Raw genomic sequence first — 21,124 nt, 5'->3', positions numbered from 1 at the left:
AATGCTGTTAAATGCTCTGAATGCAGGTGTGTGTATGTGCACACTGACCAAGTCGTGGGTCATATTGTCTCATCTGGACTTCCTCTACACAGTGGGCAGGAAACCAGCCAGTTCGTCCTTTAACTGAGCCTTCCCAAAATCCACCTTCACCTATGCTTAGCACTGGTGGAGACACATTATATGCTGTATTTCGGATATTTAACTCATTTATGGATGTTTATTCAACTGCAGGCATTTATTTTCCCAGATATTAAAACTTTCTTATTATTATTTATTTATTTATTTACTTGAATATTATGTTAAATCTGTCTTGGTAGGCACTTTTTATCAAGTCTTCATCTCATTTGTTACTTTTTCAAATGCCTTCAAGTGTAAATATTATTGTTTTACTGTTGTTCCAAACCAACACGTCATCAAAAAGATAAAACTGACCATAGAAGAAGACAGTTTGCGCTAATGCCTGCTATAGCTCCCCTTGTGGCAATTCTGAGAATGCAACACATACTTATGAGCAATGTGCTGCGTTATGAAGTAAAACTTTCAGATGAAGTCATGAAATTGAACTTACATTTGAAAAATTAGGAAACAAAAAAAAAAAAATATATATATATATATGTATGTATGTACTGTGTATGTATATATATATAAAATAGTTATGCATTTAGCTTCTGCAAGACAGTCTGCAATTTTATTCCTAATTTGTTCATGATGGTTCAATTCTTCTGTAATGCATGTATATTCACTACTGAACACTGTGAGTAGACATAGTAGCCCATAGTTGAAGAAATATTCAGAATGCCACAGACTGTAGCAAACTCCAGCATAAAAATAACGTGATCTTTTGCTGCATCTCACACAGAGAGGCTGGCTGACTGACCTTTGACCCTCTCTCCTCGGTTGAGTGTGATCTCACCCTCGCCCTGTGGAGTGTGGGAGCTGACAGCGATGAAGGTTCGGCCGGGCACCGCACTGTACAGCCGTCGCTTGGGCCCTCGAGACACGGCTGGAGGACTCGGCTCTCTCTGTACAGGACTGCCAGGGCTGCGGTGTGCAAACACGTGTGCAGAAATGATTAACAACCAACTCTGAGGTGGATATTGTCTTTTTTTGTCAGGTAATCAATGCTTTATTAATTATTATTATTTATTTAACTTCAATCACTATGCGTTTAAGTTGAATGGGGGAAAAACTTTTTTGATTTTTTCAGAAATAAGTCAAATTAAATATAAATTAAAATGATAAATAATCACATCAAAAATTAAATTAAAATTAAATGGAAAAAAACTTTATTATTCTTTTTTTTCCCCAAAAACAGCAGTCAGGGCATGTTGCTAAATGTATGTAATTTTGTGTTCAAATAGAAAAGCAAAGAAAAAAAATACAAATCAAGGATGACTCCTTGGATGAAGTGGTGTAAATAAATTAATTAAATGTAAATAATTGAAATTTAAAAAACTGAAAATAAAGCAAAAATTAAATAAATATGACATTTAATTTTATGGAAAAGAGCAGTCTGGGCATGTTGCTAAATATCTAATTTTGTGTTCAAATAGAAAAAGAAAAAAAGAAAATATCACATTGGTTTGATGGAACCTCTGTTTAATATAAATCAAGGACAGCTCCGCACCTGAGATGTCCTCCTGAGCGGGTGTGTCTCCTGAGGCTGCGCGTGTGAGTGTGAGCAGTCTGGGGGCTGCGCTGGGATGGGGTGGTGTCATCGGGCTCCAGCGGGGGCAGGCTGCGAAGTGAGGGGGCCGGAGAGGGAGCTGTCAGACTCTCATCTAGAGCATTATCACTGGCCGATCGCATCAGAGAGCGACGTGGGGATACGCAGACCGCACGCCGCCGGGACGAATAAGAAGGGGTCTCCCTGAAAGGCACTTTTACAGGAAGACGGAGACACATAAATAATTATGCATACTTTACATAAAAACACACAGAGCCTAGCGATATTTATATTGCTGTAGTCAATTTGATTTCCATGCTTGTAATATAAAACCATGTAAATTTGTGGAAGATATCAGACATGCACATAACAAAAGATTCACACCACACACACCAATTATGGAAAAGGAAATATGTATTTGTGCCGTAACACAATTTGGCTCTTACTGCTGCACATTATATTTATTAAAGTGCACTTTTATCTTTAAAAATATATATTTACATCCGAGAACCATTTGGAAATTGCAGTCCTTTTAATATCCAGTTGTTTAATATCCCGCTGTGTCATTCAAACAAAGCAACTTTTTTAAAGTGCCACAGAAACAGTGCTATTTTCTTCCATCCCAAGTTGATTTTTCCAGGAAATTGTATTTTAATGCGTACCTGGATCAAATTCAGCTACGGTGTAGTTGCCTAAATCATCGAAAAATCATGCAGAAACATTAAATGACCCGCTAGACCAGAATGACCACTGTAATGGATTCTCGAAGAATCCTATCAGTTGTGAATAAAACCCATTTTCGCCTGTCGAATGGATCAAGAACACTCTCCAGGAGGCTGGTATAGATATGTCCAATTTATCATGAAGAAAAAGACTAGCAGAACAGATTAACCTGTATCAGGCTGAGATAGAGAGGAATCACTCATAACCTGAAGACTAGCACCCCATCTGTGAACCACGGTGTTAGAACGGCTTAAGATGTGTATGGCTGCTGTTTAAGATTATAATACGTCCAATTAATTTTGATTGAAATGGTCAGGTGGAGGTCATGTATAGGCTGCAAGTCCTTGATGGTTCATGGTTTACGGATGTAAATATCATAAATAAAGTCAGACTTTAAAGGGGTCATATCAAATCTCAAAAACCTAAAACATATGAAATAAAGTAATTTGTTTTCATCCACCTTTATAATTAAATGTGCCATTTTGCTACTGTACCTTTAACATTTCAAACGTAAATGCTCTTTATAAGTGATGTTGATTTGCAGGTTTTGTTAATATACAATTGTTTATAGGTTTAAAAACCACTTGCAGAATCAATTCAAAAGATATTTCAAATTTTTAATGAGAAATAATAAATAAATAAAACGGATAATAAAAATTCTACTAATACTAATTATTATTATAAGGAGTGGGCGATACGATCAAAACCTTATATCACGATACGAGTAATTTTATTTCATGATAACGATATATATCACAATATAGTTATTTTTGCTTTAAGATATCTACATTTTTGATAGCATAGAAATTTCATAATTCTTGCCACCGGTGTCAATATCACAAAAAACTAATACTAGTCTAATAAAAGTCTAAAAAACAAACCTCAAGCTCACTGAAGACAAGCCAGCAATTACATTAGAATAAGAAAATAATTACAAACAATAGGACAAAAAACTACAGTAGAACAAATAAATAAGAAATGCTACGTACATTGTATTAAGTAATCAAATGTATAAAAACACTGCATATTCTTCACTGTGTAAATTAAAACAAATAATACAAAATACTACTTAAAAATAAGAATAAAAAATAAGAATAAATAAATACGAGAAAAATTATACATTTTTATATAACAACCCTTGGTTCTTAATAGCGTGTGTTGCCTCCTTAAATATCAATGTTTGCTTATATAGTCTTTTGTGATAGTTGTGAATGAGTCGCCGGTTTGTCCCTGTCCCTGCTCTATACTAAATCCATTCAGGTACAGTAAATTCTTGGTTTCCCAGCATGCTCTGAGCAACTGTGCTTGAGAACTTAAACATGTAATAAGGTATTGAGTGACTGTGAGTCATGCACAACTATCACAACAGGTGACAGTCACTGATGCTTGAGGAGGCAATACACAGTGCAGTCTTGAGAAATATATTTAAATGTTACTATAAATAAATAAAAAACAAAATGCTATTTTATTCTCCTTATTTTTATACATTCTGCAAAACAAATCTTATGAACAATGGCAAAATGTGAACTTATGAATGCAACTGTATCTGATTTATATGAGAAAGATTTTGCAGTTCTGTTTCGCTAAATGGCCTTTTTAGATTGGGAAGGACGTTTTCAGTTTTGAAAGATACTGCAAGATTTAGTATACTGAATGAAATTAGATTTCTCATGATATGACCACTTTAAACACACAGTTTTGTGTTTAAAGTGGTCATGTGAAGCAAGGATTTGCACTGGTTAGTTAATCAAATACATCATGAAGACCGCACAGGAAGATCAGCACATGAAACACACTCAGATTACACAAAAATTACGAACAGATGACTCACAGATTACATCACACAGAGCATGACTGAGATTTACAAAGAGAAACACACACAAATCATAAAGAGATTAGCCCACATACACTAGACAAATACATCACTTATTGAAAAGTTAGAGTGCTGATAGGAACAGTATCTAGATCTGACTGTCTGAAATTGTTAAAAAAAATTATGCATTTATGGATTGTTTTGACACAGGCTGTGATAAAGTTACTAGATTCACGCTGCTTCGTATGATCAACCACTCTTATGTTGTCATTGCTGCTTTTACTCTGAAACGAGCACTTGTGCTGCATCCACTAGACTAAATAATAAATCGAGGTTTTATCTGAAATGATACCCAATAATGGGTTTGAATTAGAGTGAACTGATTTCATCTAGACAACCCACGAAAACTTATTATGGTGTTGTGGTGCCGAGTAAATAGACCCAAGATTCAAGCCCCAATGCTTCAAGCAATTCAAACTAAATCCTGATCAACTCACCAACATCTGAGGTTTTATGAATCTTGATGATTTCTGCCAGGTCAAAGTTCCCTGCGATGATAGCAACCTACGAGAAAAAAAAAAATGCAACATAATAGGAAAGGAACTAGAGCTGATCCAAAACATCTGAGAGATGTTTCATACCTGAAATGCTGTTTGGTTGTTGTAGTTCTTGATTTCTTTATTTGCTCCTCGAAACAGGAGAACTCTAGCACAGCCTTCCTGTAGATATGGCAGAGAGAATAAATAAAAAGGTGGTGAGTGCAAGAGAAAACATGAGAGGAGATTACAGTTATAACACCCTGTAAGGTTTATATGTGATTTGATGCCCAGCTGAGTTTAATAACTATATACAATTGCAGTGAAATACTAGCATATAGCGTACTGCGAAGTATGTATACTGACTACTATATTTTTATTTTAAAAAATGTGAAACAGAATCCATCAGAGGTGTGTTCCCTGAGGAAGCAATGAAGGCAGCGCATACTTAATATATTTGGATGAAAACATAATCTATAATAAAACAAATACTAAGAAGAACAAAATCTAATAGTGTGTTCCATATGGCAAAAAAATAAATAAAATTATATATATATTTTTTTTTTTTTTTTTTTTTTTTTTTTGTGGCCAAAATATTTTTTTTAAATATATTGTAAACAGTGAAGTTCAATGAAATGTATTTTTGCAATAGAAAATATAGTTAGTTTCAACCTTATATACCAAAATTTCAGGGGCAAGAAAATACATATCCAGTCTCACAGTAGTCTACATTTCGGCTAAATGCAAATGTGGATAGAATGAGTCAAATTGGTGGAAATGGACGGATGAACTATACAAACCAAACAACATCAAAATTGTTGCAAACATCGACAGTATTTGTTCAAACTGAAGCATTTACATTTTTTTTTAAGTACAAAATTAATGTTTTAGTCTGACTGAAATTGAACTTGTGCATGTTGATGTACTTGAAAGATGACAGATGATGTTAAAAAACTGCAGTTAATATCACTTCAGGTTCATTTGTCACACCAGCAGAGGAAGCTGGAGTTGGGTACAATTACAGTATTCCACTCAGTTCGCTATAGTTACATTTCACACATTTTGACATATGTAGCAGGTCATCCTCAAATTTTATGCATGAGTGTGCATTACAAAAATGCACAAGAATGCATACTACATACTGCATAGTGTTTACTTAAAAATTGTACGAACATACCAAATATTCTGAGAAAGCATCTGATGGAGTTGAGAATGGAGAATGTTTGTATATGTATTTGTGGGTGTGCGTACCTGGTTGTAGAGGGCACACAGGTGTAGTGCTGTGTTTCCTGAGGCATTCTGAGTGCTCATCTCCGCTCCATAGAATAACAGGTGCTCAAGGTGCTGCACGTTTCCATGACGACAAGCCTATGGTACAAAAACACACACATGCGCGCCTCGATCACCCACTGCTACAGGTGTAGCAAACAGTAAAAAGGATATATTTAGTCTCGCTGGAGAATGAAACTCTAAGCTACAGGAGATTTTCTTCCCTTTTACGTTTAATGAGGGAGTTCTGAGCATCAGACATTACCTGATGGATCTCCTGCCAGCCGTTCTCATCGCTGTAGCCCAGCTGGGCGTGATCGTACAACAGCAGCTCGCAGCAGTATGGATCTCCCCCAACCATGGCACTGTGATAGAGGGGGGTGAGCCCACGACTGTCCTTATAGTCTGGAGATGCCCCCAGATCCAACAATGTCTGCGGATAGCACACGAAATATGATGGACATATGTGCACAGACTCCCAACAGCTTGTGATGAGTTGTATAAGGATGAGTCTTTCTTTGGATTGTGCGTGTGGGAGGGAAAGTGCATCAACTCACAGTCAATGCTACATGGTTGTGCGTTTGGACCGCTTTGTGCAGCGCCGTCAGGCCGTCTCTGGTTCTGAAGTCCAGATGGGCTCCTCCGCTCCTCAACACCTTAATCAGATCGGCACAAGTGTCCAGCTGGGCCACGAGAGTGAGAGGAGATTCTGGAAACATCGCACATGGAGAGATGATTAAAAATGCTAAATGTCAAATCCGTTTCAGCGAATAAATGATTGGCTCATTTTGTCGAATGTCCTTGCTGATTAGCTTTGTCCTAAATTTACATTCATTAAAGCATGCTAATCAAGGCAAACTTTAAAGGAATAGTTCACCTATTTTTCATGCCAAATGAAAATTCATGTTGTTCCAACCCCATATTATTTTGTTTACTCCATGAAACCAAAATGAGATGTTTGGCAAAATGCCCAATTTGCTCTTTTGCACACATTGAAAGTAGATTGTGAAATATGTCTCTAAGCTCCAAAAAGCACCCTAAAAGTATCATAAAAGTAGGTTGTATGACTTCTGAAATTATATGATAGCTTTATGTGAGGAACAGACCAACATTTATACTATTATTCAATCATAATCTTTGCCAAGACTCTCAACCAGTCTTGTTCAAAATGGCACCTATTAGATGTATTATACAAAGTTTGAATTCAGAATCATGAAATATGCTGTATATATATATATTAGGGGCAAGGGAGGCAGTGCTTCCTCAAAATATTGGATGAGAAAAAAAATGCAGTACAAAAATAAAACAACACCAATATTACAAAATATAACATTAAAAAGTATATAAATCACATGTTTTTGTAAACAAACACTGTCCAACAGCGACACCAGCAGGTAAAGTTACAGCAGGAGTCCGCATCTCTCTCGCCTCCCCTGAGCACACTGATTTTTAACAGACCCCCTAAAGCATGCCGTGAGTTTAGTGGGGGGTCATTGAGAATGAATGGGAGAAAGTCACGTGAAAAGTGATATGATTGAATATGACTGGTTATGTTCAACTGTGATTGGTTCATGCGATAAATCCCACCTCTTTTATTTGGGATCTGTCTGAATGAACAATATAATGACATTAATGGGGAGACTAATAAAAAAGTAAGTATACAACTCACACACTTCGATATAACCACTCTGATATGTCAAAATAAGACTTGAAATGACCTGGAAACATGATCTGTGGGAGTTTTTAGTGAGTAATCAGCTTGGTGAAATTTTAGGTAAATCTCTGTCTGTGACCATTGTTTACCGAGCTTTGATGACTGATGATCCGAAAAAAAAAAAAAAAAAAAGTTAATAGTAAACTATTAAACAGAATAGCGGAACATAAGTTCACAAATAAAAAAGATTGTTTAAATTGTTACTGCCTCAAGTACATTTTTTTAAACAACTGTAAAATGCTTAAAAACACTACTTGATGAGATTCATACTTGGCTATAATAAATAGAATATTGATTACATTGTTGTAAAAATATAAAATGAAATTTTTTTTTTCTGATAATCTTAAGTAATGTTAATTTAAAGGGATAGTTCACCCGAAAATTAAAATGTTATGTTTATCTGCTTTCCCCCAGGGCATCCAAGATGTAGGTGACTTTGTTTCTTTAGTAGAACACAAACGAAGATTTTTAACTCAAACCGTTGCAGTCTGTCAGTCTTATAATGGAAGTGAATGGGAATCACGGCTTTGAGAGTCAAAAAAAAAACATACACAAACAAAACCAAATTAAACCCTGCGGCTCGTGACGATACATTGATGTGTAAAGACACGAAACGATCAGTATGTGCAAGAAACTGAACAGTATTTATATCGTTTTTTTACCTCTGATGCACTGCAATGTCTGAACTGTCTGAACTGTCCTGAGTTCTTTAAAGAACCATCTCTTTCTTGCGTTTTTGTAATCTGAAGAACCTTATTTCGCCACAAAGAACATTTTGGGAAACAGAAAGGTTCTTCGGATGTTAAAGGTTCTTTATGGAACCATTTAGACAAAAAGGTTCTTCTATGGCATCGTGAAGCACCTTTATTTTTAAGAGTGTAATTGAGATTGTAGCTAGAGTGTCAATGGTCCATTTGAGAGATAGGTGGCGGTAATGCACTTATAAGTCTGCGATCCGCCGTACAGCAAGAAGAAGAAGAAGACGCATCACTAGACTGACAGACTGCAACGGTTTGAGTTAAAAATCTTCGTTTGTGTTCTACTGAAGAAACAAAGTCACCTACATCTTGGATGCCCTGGGGGTAAGCAGATAAACATCAAATTTTCATTTTTGGGTGAACTATCCCTTTAACCAAGAAAATGTGACTGAGACATGAATTTAAATTTGATTAACGACTTTGCCTCCTCGTTTCAGAACACCACCTTATACTCTAAAGTACTCACCCCCACTCTCAGCATCATGAAAGTTGGGGTCCAGCCCTTTCTCCAGGAACCTGCAGACCTTGTCCACACACCTTTGTTGAACATACTCCATAAACTTCTTTAGATTGGCCTGGCAGCAACATAAATGAGTGAAATACTAAGAAGTGACATACTACATTCACAACAGAAAGTTGCTTAGACCATTATTTTTTATTCAGAAATCTTGTTTTTGGTGCAAATGGAGCACATACAAAGAAATTAGCCAAGTGGTTATTCACTTATATGTAAATAAGTCTTAAAGATATAGTATCAGAACAGTCTGTACAATTCTAAAAGTGAAAAAATCTAAAATTCCATTTTATTTTGCTGCAAGAAACCTTGACTAGCATAATTGGACGTAGAATAATGAATGCAATCAAACTGTAGGTTATGTTCCTTTTAAAGGCACTGTAAGCAATTCAAATTCTTTTGCTAACTTCTGCCATTTTGCTAACCTGAGCCGCATGCCCTCTCCAAGCCCATCCTTTAAAGACATGTCAGCAAATGCAATGTCAGCAAAATCGAATGCACTAAATTATTCGCAGACAGAGAGCATTTCTAATTAGCTATTTTTTTTTTACATTTGGCTTAAAAAAAGCATGGGCTGCTCCCATGACTCTATTTGGCATTTAAACTGTCACAGAGAAACATGCAATTTTCTCAAGACCAAAACAAATAGCTTACAGCATGTTTTAGATAACACAGTTTTTTTTTTCTTTCTTTTTTTTTTTTTTTTTTTAATTGGAACGTTTCAGCATTTAGAACAACAGCTTTGTGTATAAAATTATATACTACTGTTGGATTGGTAAGATTTTTTTTTTTTATGTTTCTGAAAGAAGTCTTATCCAAGGCTGCATTTATTTGAATAAAACAAAAAAGTAAATGTGACATATCATTACAATTTAAAATAAATATTTTCTATTTTAATATTTTTAGAATGATATTTATTCCTGTGATGCAAAGCTGAATTTTCAGCAGACAGTACTCCAGTCTTCAGTGTCACGACATCTTTCAGAAATCATTCTAATATGCTGATTTGGTGTTTAAGAAACAGCTGGTCAAAAGAACAGCATTCATTGGAAAAAGAAATATGTTTAAATGTCTTCCACTCTTGATCATTTCAATCCGTCCTTTCTCAATAAAAGTATTATTTTAAAATAAAATATGTGTACCAACCCCAAACGAACCGTAGAGAACATGAATGTTAAATGTTACCTTGGTATGTAGTTTGGCCAGTTGCTTGTCATCTACATGGCTCTGAGTGTAAACACGCCTCTTGTAACGGAACTGAAGTCACACAAATGAATTAAAACGGTAAATGAAAATAATAGCAACATGACCTAATTATATAATAAGTGAGAACTCAATGTAGGATGCAGAAGGATGTACACCTCTAGGTACGGTACAGGTGTGACCGTAGGGAATGGATAGTCCCTGAGCAATCTCTCCTCATCAAGGAACTTTCCGGCGCGCCCATTAAAGGCAGGGAGGTAGAGGCCATAGTTAAGTACATCGGTCAGGCTTTGTGTCAGAGTGACCAGAACTCGCTGCTTACAAACCCACACTGGAGCCTCAAGGTCCAATCGCAGGCATTTCTGAAAACACATATATTACAAACTCGTCATATTCCTACAGTCATGTTGCTTTTATTTTGGGATTTATGCATAATTTATTATACAGATTGACAGAAATGAGGTGATATTTATCAGGATATGTAGAAGGCTGGACTCAAACCTGCATCACCTATATGAGCACCAAGGCTTAAAGTGCCTGGATTACATGAGCTAACTGCTGCGCCGTGGCTCTGACTAGGTCAGGTATAAGTTTAATTATTAATGTACAATTTGAATCTTGCTCCGTCATCAATTGTCTTGAAATGCCACAATATTTACTGCAGCAAATAGTTCAAAACTATTAAAAAAAACATGATTATCTGTCCATTAAATAATTCCTCCAAAAGCACCAGGCTTTAGACTTCACTTAAGATCATTTAAAGGGGTCATATGATGCGATTTCAAGTTTTCCTTTCTCTTTGGAGTGTTACAAGCTGTTCGTGAATAGATAAAACATTTCATTACACCAAATACACAAAATAATGTTATTTTTAGCAACATCATATGACCCCTTTAAGAGATCAAGGCCTGTACTATTTGTTCTTGAACGTTTATTCATAATCGGTCAATAAGAATGTGCTGAACTCATGGCATCTTCTTACTTAAATTAGCTGAAAGTGAAGTGAAATGGTGTTTGTGAGATTTGCATTGTAAAAATAACGCCATTTAAAGAAATATTTTATTATATAAAATAAAATATTATAACAAAGAGAAAAGAAAAATTGAAATCGCATCATATGACCCCTTTAAAGAAATAGTTCACCCAAAAATTCAAATTTACTGAAAATGTACTCACCCTCAGGCCATCCAAGATGTACAGGAGTTTGTTTCTATGAACTCATCTACATCTTGAACAGCCTGAGGGTGAAAACATCATGATAAATCCACAAGTAATCCTCACGACTCCTGTCCATCAATAATAGTCTTGTGAAGAGAAAAGCTGACTGTTTGTATGAAACAAATCCATCATTAAGGTACTTTAACTTATTTAAATGTCATATTTCTTTTGGACTGTTTTGGCTTATAAACAGTGCTTGATCTGTTTTTGTAATGATTCCAACGAGACAGCTTTTTAACTGGAGAATATTATGGATAGAGGACTTGTATTTTAGCTGGAAGAAACGGTTTGAAGTTAAAAATGTCTTAATGGTGGATTTGTTTATTACAATCACACAGCTTTTTACTTCAGAAGACATTAGTTGATGGATGTCATGTGGATTACTGTGATGTTTTTATCAGATGTTTGGACTCTCATTCTGACGGCACCCATTCACTGCAGAGGATCCATTGGTGAGCAAGTGACGTAATGCTACATTTCTCCAAATCTGTTCCAATGAACAAACAAACTACACCTTGGATGGCTTAAGGGTGAGTACATTTTAAGCAAATTTTCATTTTGAAAACTTGAACTATTCCTTTAATATTTTCTGCTCGCAGGTTTCTATAATATGAGAAGCAGAGGGCAAAAATAAGAACCTTAAAGGGGTTGAACTGCCTCTGTTTTTTATTTTGTATTTTTCTGAGGTCCACTTATAATGTTATCAAGATCACATCAAAAAACATCATAATTTAGAAGTAATAAGCTGTTTTCTGTCCTGTTTTTAACCCCCCTCATTAGAACACTCTGTTTGAATAGGCGTGTCGGATTGTAGACTCAGAAGTAAATGCCCACTGCTATGATTGGCTAACAGATGTGTATGTTTGACAGCCTACATCCTTCACAGATGGACACTGCTGTGATTTAGGTTAAAACGCATAAATACTCATATCAAACGATCTGTAATAACAGACAACACAATAGTGATCACGTAAAAACAGTTACTCACACTTGTGTGGTACGACATTGGATCCAATGTAATCGACACAGCATCGTCTTTTAGTTTCAGTCTTTCTGAAAATCCTGTCAAATTGTGCCTTGTTTGTAAACGAATCCACAGTAAAATGAAGTGAACAAAGGACCAAGTTCTTACTGACGTGGTCTGGCACTCCATTAAAAATAAAGTTCATCAAATATAGTTTATCGTTTTGTTTCTGTGTAGACCTGCGTTCGCCCTTCTCGTTATTTACACTACACGTGCGAATCTGTGGGCGGGGCTAAACAGGCAGCGATGTAGAAGCAGGCGTTGATGTTCTTCTGTGGAGGCGGTGCTTATCCACACTATTACATCATAGAGTAGAACATTCAAAAAGCTGTCGTTTTGGCAGACTGCCTTCAATATAAGCTGTTTTTATACTAATGAGAAAGTTTTGAGTTCTGAAACTTACAGAATGTTTTTATAGCACAATGACCTTTTATATGTCAAAAGATCAGGGGAATTTTTATTTCATGACCCCTTTAATAGAGGTGCAAGATACAAAACTCAACTTCAAAGTACCCCCGTCGGACACTGACAGAAAGCAGGGAGTTACGCTGGATGCCGAAACGACTGTAAGCAGAGAAAGGTATGTCTGCAGTTTTCTGTTTGACAGGATTATGTAAACATGTTCCACATAACAACAATTAGAAGTGCAAATTTATTCGGCAATTAAACTCCAAGTCCATTTTTGGATGACACCATATATGCAATCGACATGCATGCGGCATCTTTCAGCACAAGTGACTTCGGATCCCGGTGCAGAAACATGCGTGCATGTAGACGACATGCTGTAAGCCTCTGTCACACACCCCTTACTCCCATGCAGAATCAACAACTCGGTCTGTACCAATCACTGCCACTCTCTACTCCTGTGCTGCAGTGCAGCCATTTCAAATAAAAGAGCGACCCTGCATATGCATATGAGGAGCGCTCACCGTTTGCTGCAGATCAGGGATTCCGATGCGGATGACAACTGCATTTCCGTGGAGATCCTCCATAGGTTCGGAGGTAGATTTAGTCCCAGGAGAGGCCCGAATGCTGTCATCTCCGTGATTACCGTTGGTAGGGGTGTGTTGTTGCCACGGCCGGTCGAGAGCCTCATGTTTGCCGTCGGCAGGTGGACTGATAGGCATGCTCCGGGAGAGTGTGTATGTGTGTGAGTGTGTGTGCGTTCTGCTCAACACGCCGGCCTCACAACCCTACAAGACAACATGCACCTGTCAAACTCATTCTAATGTACTGTTTAGGGTGTTTTTGGGAGATCTGATATTAGATTACCTGCATACTAGTAAAAAGCATGTGCTCAAAGTGTGCATTTGTGGCTCATAATGTCAAATAATGTCAGTGTCTTTACGTAAGCACGGAGATGACATTTTACCACAAATCAAGATAAAATAACGGGATGAGAGAGTTTGACAGAGACAGTGAGAAAAGAGAGAGAGAGAGAGAGGAACTCCATTGGTTGTGAGTGGTTGCCATGGACACTGTGAAGCAGATCCACTTGGGAATAATGGAAATTGAGGGAACCCTGCATCCCAAGTTACCATGGCAACTCAGCACTTTGCTTGTACTGGTGCGCTACCACTTCCTCTTTAGAGACATGCTGTGCAAAATCACACACACGCTCACTGTAGTCCCTCTGTTTGGAGCATCGCAAGCAACAAGCCAGCGGCACTCTTGAACTCTTGACACCCATTTTAAATACTTAACCCTCTGAAGCATGATTATGTGCGCTACAAAAAGTCATTTTAACCATTCAGGGTGGGATGTTGCATCCAAAGCATCATAGGCAGTTACTTTAGACCGTTTCCCACAATTCTATATGTCTGTCTTGTTTATATGCTATTGTGCAATTTATATATGACAACATTCCCAGTAATGTTTGGTTCACACATCAAATTTTGATTATAAAAATAATGCCTAAATAAAAGAATGGTATGTATTGGTTTTCAAATAAATAACCTAAGAGAATCCATACACTAACGTTAGAGGAACGTTCTGTGTTTGCCTGGTACAGTCTGATTTACCTACTGTATGACTATTATCTTTTATTGCAGTGAAAAGATGTCAGGACTCTGTCAGAATACACTGTTTTGATGAAATATAAACACTTGGAATTATCATGTGTTATTGTTTTGAAGTAAAAAGATTCATTTTGTATGCTTCAGAGGGATAAATACCTTGCACATTTTCAGCCACACTAAGAATCAGTGGAGGAATATGCCTCATTCTTTTACCATACTATTATCACAGCCGGCCACATGTAGCCATCCACCTACTCACTCATTCCAATGCAATCACACACAAGCTAAAACATTTCAGACACTCTTGACTATTGTCCACAGAGACAGAAGGGAAGTCCTCTATTACGTAACAGACATTGTCACAGAGAACATTAGATGGAAAATCCCTGTAAAGAGCAAGTATCATTTGCATCAGCATTGTTAAACTATACGACCAGCAGAAACCTAACTAAGATCTGAGATGTTATGATTCAACTGAATTAAAATACCGAAATATAAAGGTCTGTGATCACTAATAATCAATTACATAAAATGATATAGAGATTCTTTTAGACAGTACCCTTTTGAAAAATAAATAGACTAAAATTAATTTGAAATACATTTATTTCAGGCTAAGTATACTACAAATACATTTACATATTTATGTACTTAATTAAAATACCCTGCAATTGTACTTTTTGAATACTAAACTGTATACTTAAATTGGAACAACTAATTTTGTGCTTAATGCACAATTAATTGTGCGGAAGTAGTGCTGAAGTCCAATTAAAGATAAACTGAAGGATATTTGATTGTGCTAAAGTGGAACTATTGCAAATATACTTTAGGTACACTTTAAATATCTTGCATTTAAAGACCGATATTATTCAAAGATCATACAATCCTCATCAATAGTGACATTAAAACACATTTTAGGCTTAATATTAAGGAATGTGTATTGTGCACAAATAGTACTCCAAATAAAGTTTAATTATAATTTTTATATCAGGAAGTCTAAAGCGATATGTCAGTAAATATGTTAACAGATTTGAACTATGCTTAGTATGAAATAAATGTATTTTAAATATATTACTTTTTTTACTAGGGTAGTTGTAACCAAATGTTGTTTTCAGAAGAAATCATAGCAAAAGTTCCCATGATGTCTCATGAAGTTCCCAGCCGTTCCCACGATGCTAAGACATTCTGAATGGTTTCTAGGAAGTTGTTAAGTGGTTGCTAGGGTGTACTGAGTTATTGCATACTGGCTCAAGTAGTATCCCACCCATAAGGCAAGACATTCTGGCAAGTTTCCTTCCTTAAGTGTAAGCGTTTTAACATCTTGCAGGCAAAATCGTAAGTCTAATCACTTAGAATAGTAACAGCACACTCTCTTTAACATTCCATGTCACTTATAGTGCAAAACGGACAAATTGCATGCCAAAGTTTAGTATTTAGATATTTAGGGGTTTGTTAAAATCCCCAACAGTAAGTATGAGCAATATTAATATTTCTTTAGCAAACACCACTAACAAGCTAGATGTATTGAAAGCAAGGAAACAAGGAGGAGTTCACCTTTGACCTGGACTTCCCATGTGAAGTTCCTGTACATTCGCAGGTATTTCTAACTTTTTTCCGTCTTTATTCCAATGGTTTTCTGCCAGTATTCCACAATACGCACTTTGTTTTTGTAAAACAGCAGGGCCAAATGTGCCGGCACTCCCTCCGAGGTCTGAGATTTCTGGACACTTGAAGCCCAACCCTGATGCTGAATATTCCCGAGCAGGAAAACCGGGAGGAAATTACAGCAGGAAGGTCTCCAGACCATTTCAACCAAACAAAAACATTGTTTGAAGACCACCAATAAGCAGCCAAGGTTCAGCATCTCGACCAATCACCAACGTTTCAATAAACACCTCAGGTGAGGCTACGCTTAAATAAATCATTCTGGTTGTAATAAACATCTTTGTCATTCCTAATGTCACTCGATACAGCCTGTTCAAGTGCCACTGTACATTTAAGATGGATAAAATATAGCAACAAGAGATTATATGATCCTTTGATTGAATAAATAAGAGATTTTATTTATGCATGGTGCTGGATAATGCATTTATCAAAGCATGTTGCGGTTACACCGAAAAATGATGCCAGTCTGAATGAAGAAATAAAAAAACCTTCATAAAATCCCATCAATTTTACATACAGAATCAACTCCCACATATTCCCACTTACAAACACACACACACACACACACACACAAATCCGAAGCAGCACTATCATTTCTTTAATCCAGCACTGTTACAGTCTCCAGAAACTTCCACTGGACCTGTTTTCATACTAAGCCCTTCTGGCTTTGTGATTTACTTCCCGTGATCTCGGCCCAACTTCCTGTCCTTCTTCCTGGCTGGATTGGGCTGAGGCTCCTCGGGATGTTTTTGCAGGAAGTATAGGAAAGGCTGCACGCCTCTGATAACTCCACTCTTTCCTCAGGCGATACAAAAATTCACCTCACACACATGAATGTGGAACAGAAATAAAGGCTACTGACACCCACACTCCTTCCTACAAATCTCACACACATGCAGTTACAGAGCAGCAACGTTTCTATTTCTACCGCACATTAGAAGGGCCTCTAACGCAATTACAATATAGCACTAATATTGTAGTATATTTCTTTAATGCTGAATATATCAATATTTGAAATCACATATGAAGGCGATGTGATAGATGACAGCGGCAAAAAGTCCTGATAGATTTCATTTCCTTTTGATTTCATCAGATCAAGGAGAAATCACACGAGTGTGCTGCTTCTGTTACATAAGCCACATCTTGACGTCTGGATCTGTGGGTAAGAACTTGACTGAAGTTATAAGACTGCAGCCATTCTTAAAACCTTTGAGAGAGGTCTCTCTGAAATATAGTAAATGCATTAATTTGGGTTTTGGGTAGTTTGACAAATAACATGTACATTCATTTTTTTATTTAAAAGAAAATAATTTAAAAAAAAAATAATAAATTTTATACAGTGGGGACCAAAGTCTTGTCCGTTTTTTACAAACTCAGCATGTTTTATTAAAAAAAAATCATTTTTTTCATTACACATTATATTATCAGTATAACGATTTTAGCAAGAATTTCAGAATGTCTTAGTATTTGGTTTGTCCTTCTTTAGTTTTATCAGCACAAAGGCTGCTTTGTGTCAAACCTTATGATCATGTTCTCCAGCATGATTTGAGATGATCCACAGAGCATCTTGAGCTTCAGTGTAGGAACATGTGACCATCTGTACAGAGTCACATGATCGATGTCACAAATTTACTTATTGAATTAATTTCTGCACTGTCAGCCATTAATGCAACCAGTGCAAAATCCTAAAATGAATGGTTTAAATTACATATTTAATTACAGATTTTCAGAATCTGTAGACTTTTATGGATGTCAGTTTTTAAATATATATATATTTTAATCATCCCTTGCAGCACACTGAAATAGTCCTGTACTTTGACAAATTATTTTAGAATATACTTTTAAATTTTAACTATATTTTTAAATCTTAAAGTATAAATATTCAATGTAGTCTCAATTATTATGTCAGAAAAACTAAATAGCATGTATAATAATTATGCAAGAATAGAAAATTTGAAGTATAGCAACCATAGTGAAAGAAACTGCTTGAAATGTCATGCCAACATCATATTTCCTACATTTCTTTTACACTACGACTTCGGTTAAGATTGTTCTGACCTTCTGAGAGGTTTGCGCAATGTTTTCAAAATTTCAAAGTTTTAAATGCATTATTTAAAATGTATTCTTAATACGCAAGTCATTTAGTTTGGCTTATATTCTCCTACAGTCAAGTTTCAAAGTAGCAACCCCAATTACAAATCCTCCTAAATGCAAAACTTCTGCGTAGAGTAACTACACACTCAGTGTCTCCAACATTCATCATTGCACATGCACTCACTCTCAAATCCTCTTTCTCCCTCACTCATTCATGGTTTCCTCCCCCTTTGGGGCTCTTGTCACCTCTGTATACAGATCCAGGGACAGTATGATCAGCCAAAGAGCGCTGTGAGCAATAACGATGTGTATGCACGTGGGCGTCTCACCTCATCGCCATCTCTGTTCAGAGCCTCAGTGCATCTCCATATCTCAGTGTGAGAATTCACATGCTAAGAGCTGTCACTGCATCCCAGTACCACTGCACCTCTCCAAGTCCTCGCTCATCACTATGGCAACCAGAAAAATGGTTCACCAGGAAACTTTGCCTGCTTTTAAAGGGCCAAAGCACAAATCTGGAGCGAGCATCCTCCTGACGGGTGTGCAAAAGACTCAAGGCGTGCTCGTGCACCGAGCGCCACACAGATGTTTAAAGAGAGGGGAGATTGAGAAGGGGAGAACAGCAGAGAGAGAGTGTGTAAATTAAGTAGAAGAAACACAGAATGTGATGGCTTAATGTGTGGGCGTTAGGGCTGAATAGATTGGCCTCAGTCACGACAGAAATTAGAACGTAAGAGAGCGACAGGTAAAGAAGGTAAGGGGCGACGTTCGTCCATTCTGCAAAATTCAACTCTACACAAATCAGAGATTAGGCTTTGCCTGAGGAAGACCTATATAGAGTGAATGCAACACTCATTCACACATCCGCTTGCAAACACACACACACGCACACACACATTTAGCCTGTTAGGAAAAAGTGTTCTGTAATCCCTGTAGTGATGCCCAATGAAAATACCCGCATCCGCAGAGGTGCGCTGACTAAACATGACACACACAGAGCCTGAAAAGACACAAATTACTCTCATCTTCCAACAAGCAGTCATTTAAACATCCTAATACGCACACAATTCACCCAAGGATGTGTTGGAAATCATAAAACTTACCTAATAAAACCAGGGCACACATTCCACACCATCTCGACTTCCTCTGTGAGGGTCCGTGTCTGCTCTGTGAAAGTGTATAAGTGTGTTAATGTGTGTATTTGGAACGTATGTGTGAGAAAGAGAAGAGAGGGAGAAAAGAGGAGAGATAGAGGGAAAGGGAAAGAGAGAAATAGAGGGAGAGAGAGGGAAAGCGAGAGAGAGTGCGGAGGCAGAGAGACTGTTACTGTATGACAGGATTGCTCAGCTCAGCCCACACAGTGCAAGCATGATACACTGACTGTGTGTGTGTGTGCGCGAGAGAGAAAGAGAGAGAGAGTATAGGGAGAGGTTCAGTCTCCCACTTCTTTGCGTGGGCAAGGCCTGAATCTCACTCACAGTCTCTCTCTCTTCTCAACAGCTATTACAGGAGAACAGCAGAACTGGATGGTAAAAAAGGGGGATTGTGAATGAGAAAGCCTGGGGAGAGAGAGGAGAAGAGAGAGAACGAGCCCCGCCGATGGTCTCGTGGCCGATTGGTTCTGTTTTATGACATAAAAAGTTTGTCAGCAAAATCCCAGAGCATCAGAAGCAGGGATGAAAGGTTCCGTAATCGCCATGGCAACGCGCCAGACGTAAACATCAGCACGGTTGCGTGGGCGTCCTTTGTTCGGTGTGTGTATGGAAAGACGGTCACAACAATACGATCCTTACGAGAGGTCAGGGTAGCGACATATAATTATGTAATAAGCTTACGCACGCAACTGCAAATCTGATACAGAGTGAGACTGAATTGGATGGAGAAATTCACACACAGGTGAATAGCACAAAAATCAGGTCCGCAAAATAAAAAAAATAAGTATATTTTGCATAAAGCAAATGAAGTCTGCTTTTTAAGAATGTTAACTTTGTTTTTGCCTTGTTTTCATGGCAATTAATCACATTTTCAGACTTTTCCAGATGTTTCTATAGCCTCATAAGACTAATAATATTTAATATTTTAACAAAAATAATATTTAAATAATTGTGTCATGCTGGAAGAATATTTAAATTCTATTAATATTTAAAAGTTAGAAAGTGATGAAAGTTGATGACCTAAAAATAGATTTCCCTGACATTTATATGAAATTTTATGAATATGAATTTGATGTTGAATTTGAAGCTTATTGTAGAAACTTAATTTGCTGTAAAGTTGCTTTGAATTGAATGTTGATTAAAAAAAAGTAATTTTTTCCATTATGACAATTTTCATCTAAATTAAGTGTTTACCCTCCACTGTCTCTCTAATGTGTATGTTTTTCTTTGTTTCTCATTATTCTTGATGATTCTCATTAGAGTCTCACTGAAATTTAATTATTTTCTGATTTAATACAGTATTAATCAGCATAAATTAAAAGAAGTACAGCAAATGCAACCATGATGTACAGTTTAAATATATGTATTTTGCATTTCAGTAATGAGATTCTTTTTTTCATTAGATTGCGTTATGCTAATGAGAATTAAAAAGGCAATGTGCATAATATCATGATGACAGCGCAAAAATAAATTAATGGTTCTAAAAACAGGCCTCACTTTTGTTATTGATGCAAAATATATATTTTTTTATTCTTTTCTTTTGATTTTGGATTAAAATATGATCTGGACAAATTTATATTTTTCATGCAATTCACCCAAAGCTGCAAACACAGACGGCAGCTGTATGAATTAGTATGTAAGTGGTCTTAGAGCATGACACAAGCTCTAGTCCCTTCCAAATTAAACGGTTGGACAAAAAACACAGCCAGCATCTCTGCAAGCAACCTCTTAATCACTGAAACTAATAAAGCTTAATGA

The 21,124-nt window shown here is 36.7% G+C and overlaps 1 protein-coding gene across 1 annotated transcript in view; it reads right to left on the bottom strand.

The window, feature by feature from the left end:
- Positions 1 to 16,294, bottom strand: part of LOC107658841 (SH3 and multiple ankyrin repeat domains protein 3-like) — a 23,295-nt gene extending 7,001 nt beyond the window's left edge. Inside the window, 13 exon segments of the mRNA XM_016447512.1 lie at positions 49 to 162; positions 878 to 1,041; positions 1,628 to 1,880; positions 4,700 to 4,766; positions 4,844 to 4,921; positions 5,990 to 6,106; positions 6,273 to 6,440; positions 6,565 to 6,716; positions 8,946 to 9,054; positions 10,179 to 10,250; positions 10,355 to 10,558; positions 13,368 to 13,631; positions 16,008 to 16,294. Of these exon segments, the coding sequence (XP_016302998.1) occupies positions 49 to 162; positions 878 to 1,041; positions 1,628 to 1,880; positions 4,700 to 4,766; positions 4,844 to 4,921; positions 5,990 to 6,106; positions 6,273 to 6,440; positions 6,565 to 6,716; positions 8,946 to 9,054; positions 10,179 to 10,250; positions 10,355 to 10,558; positions 13,368 to 13,565 (1,696 nt within the window). The 5' untranslated portion in view covers positions 13,566 to 13,631; positions 16,008 to 16,294.
- Between the last annotated feature and the right edge of the window lie 4,830 nt (positions 16,295 to 21,124).

The sequence above is a fragment of the Sinocyclocheilus anshuiensis genome, unplaced genomic scaffold, assembly GCF_001515605.1.
Source record: "Sinocyclocheilus anshuiensis isolate Anshui unplaced genomic scaffold, SAMN03320099.WGS_v1.1 scaffold283, whole genome shotgun sequence".
In the NCBI taxonomy this organism is placed as follows: domain Eukaryota; kingdom Metazoa; phylum Chordata; class Actinopteri; order Cypriniformes; family Cyprinidae; genus Sinocyclocheilus; species Sinocyclocheilus anshuiensis.
Note: the sequence above shows the minus strand (reverse complement) of the source record. Positions and strands in the feature narration are given on the sequence as shown.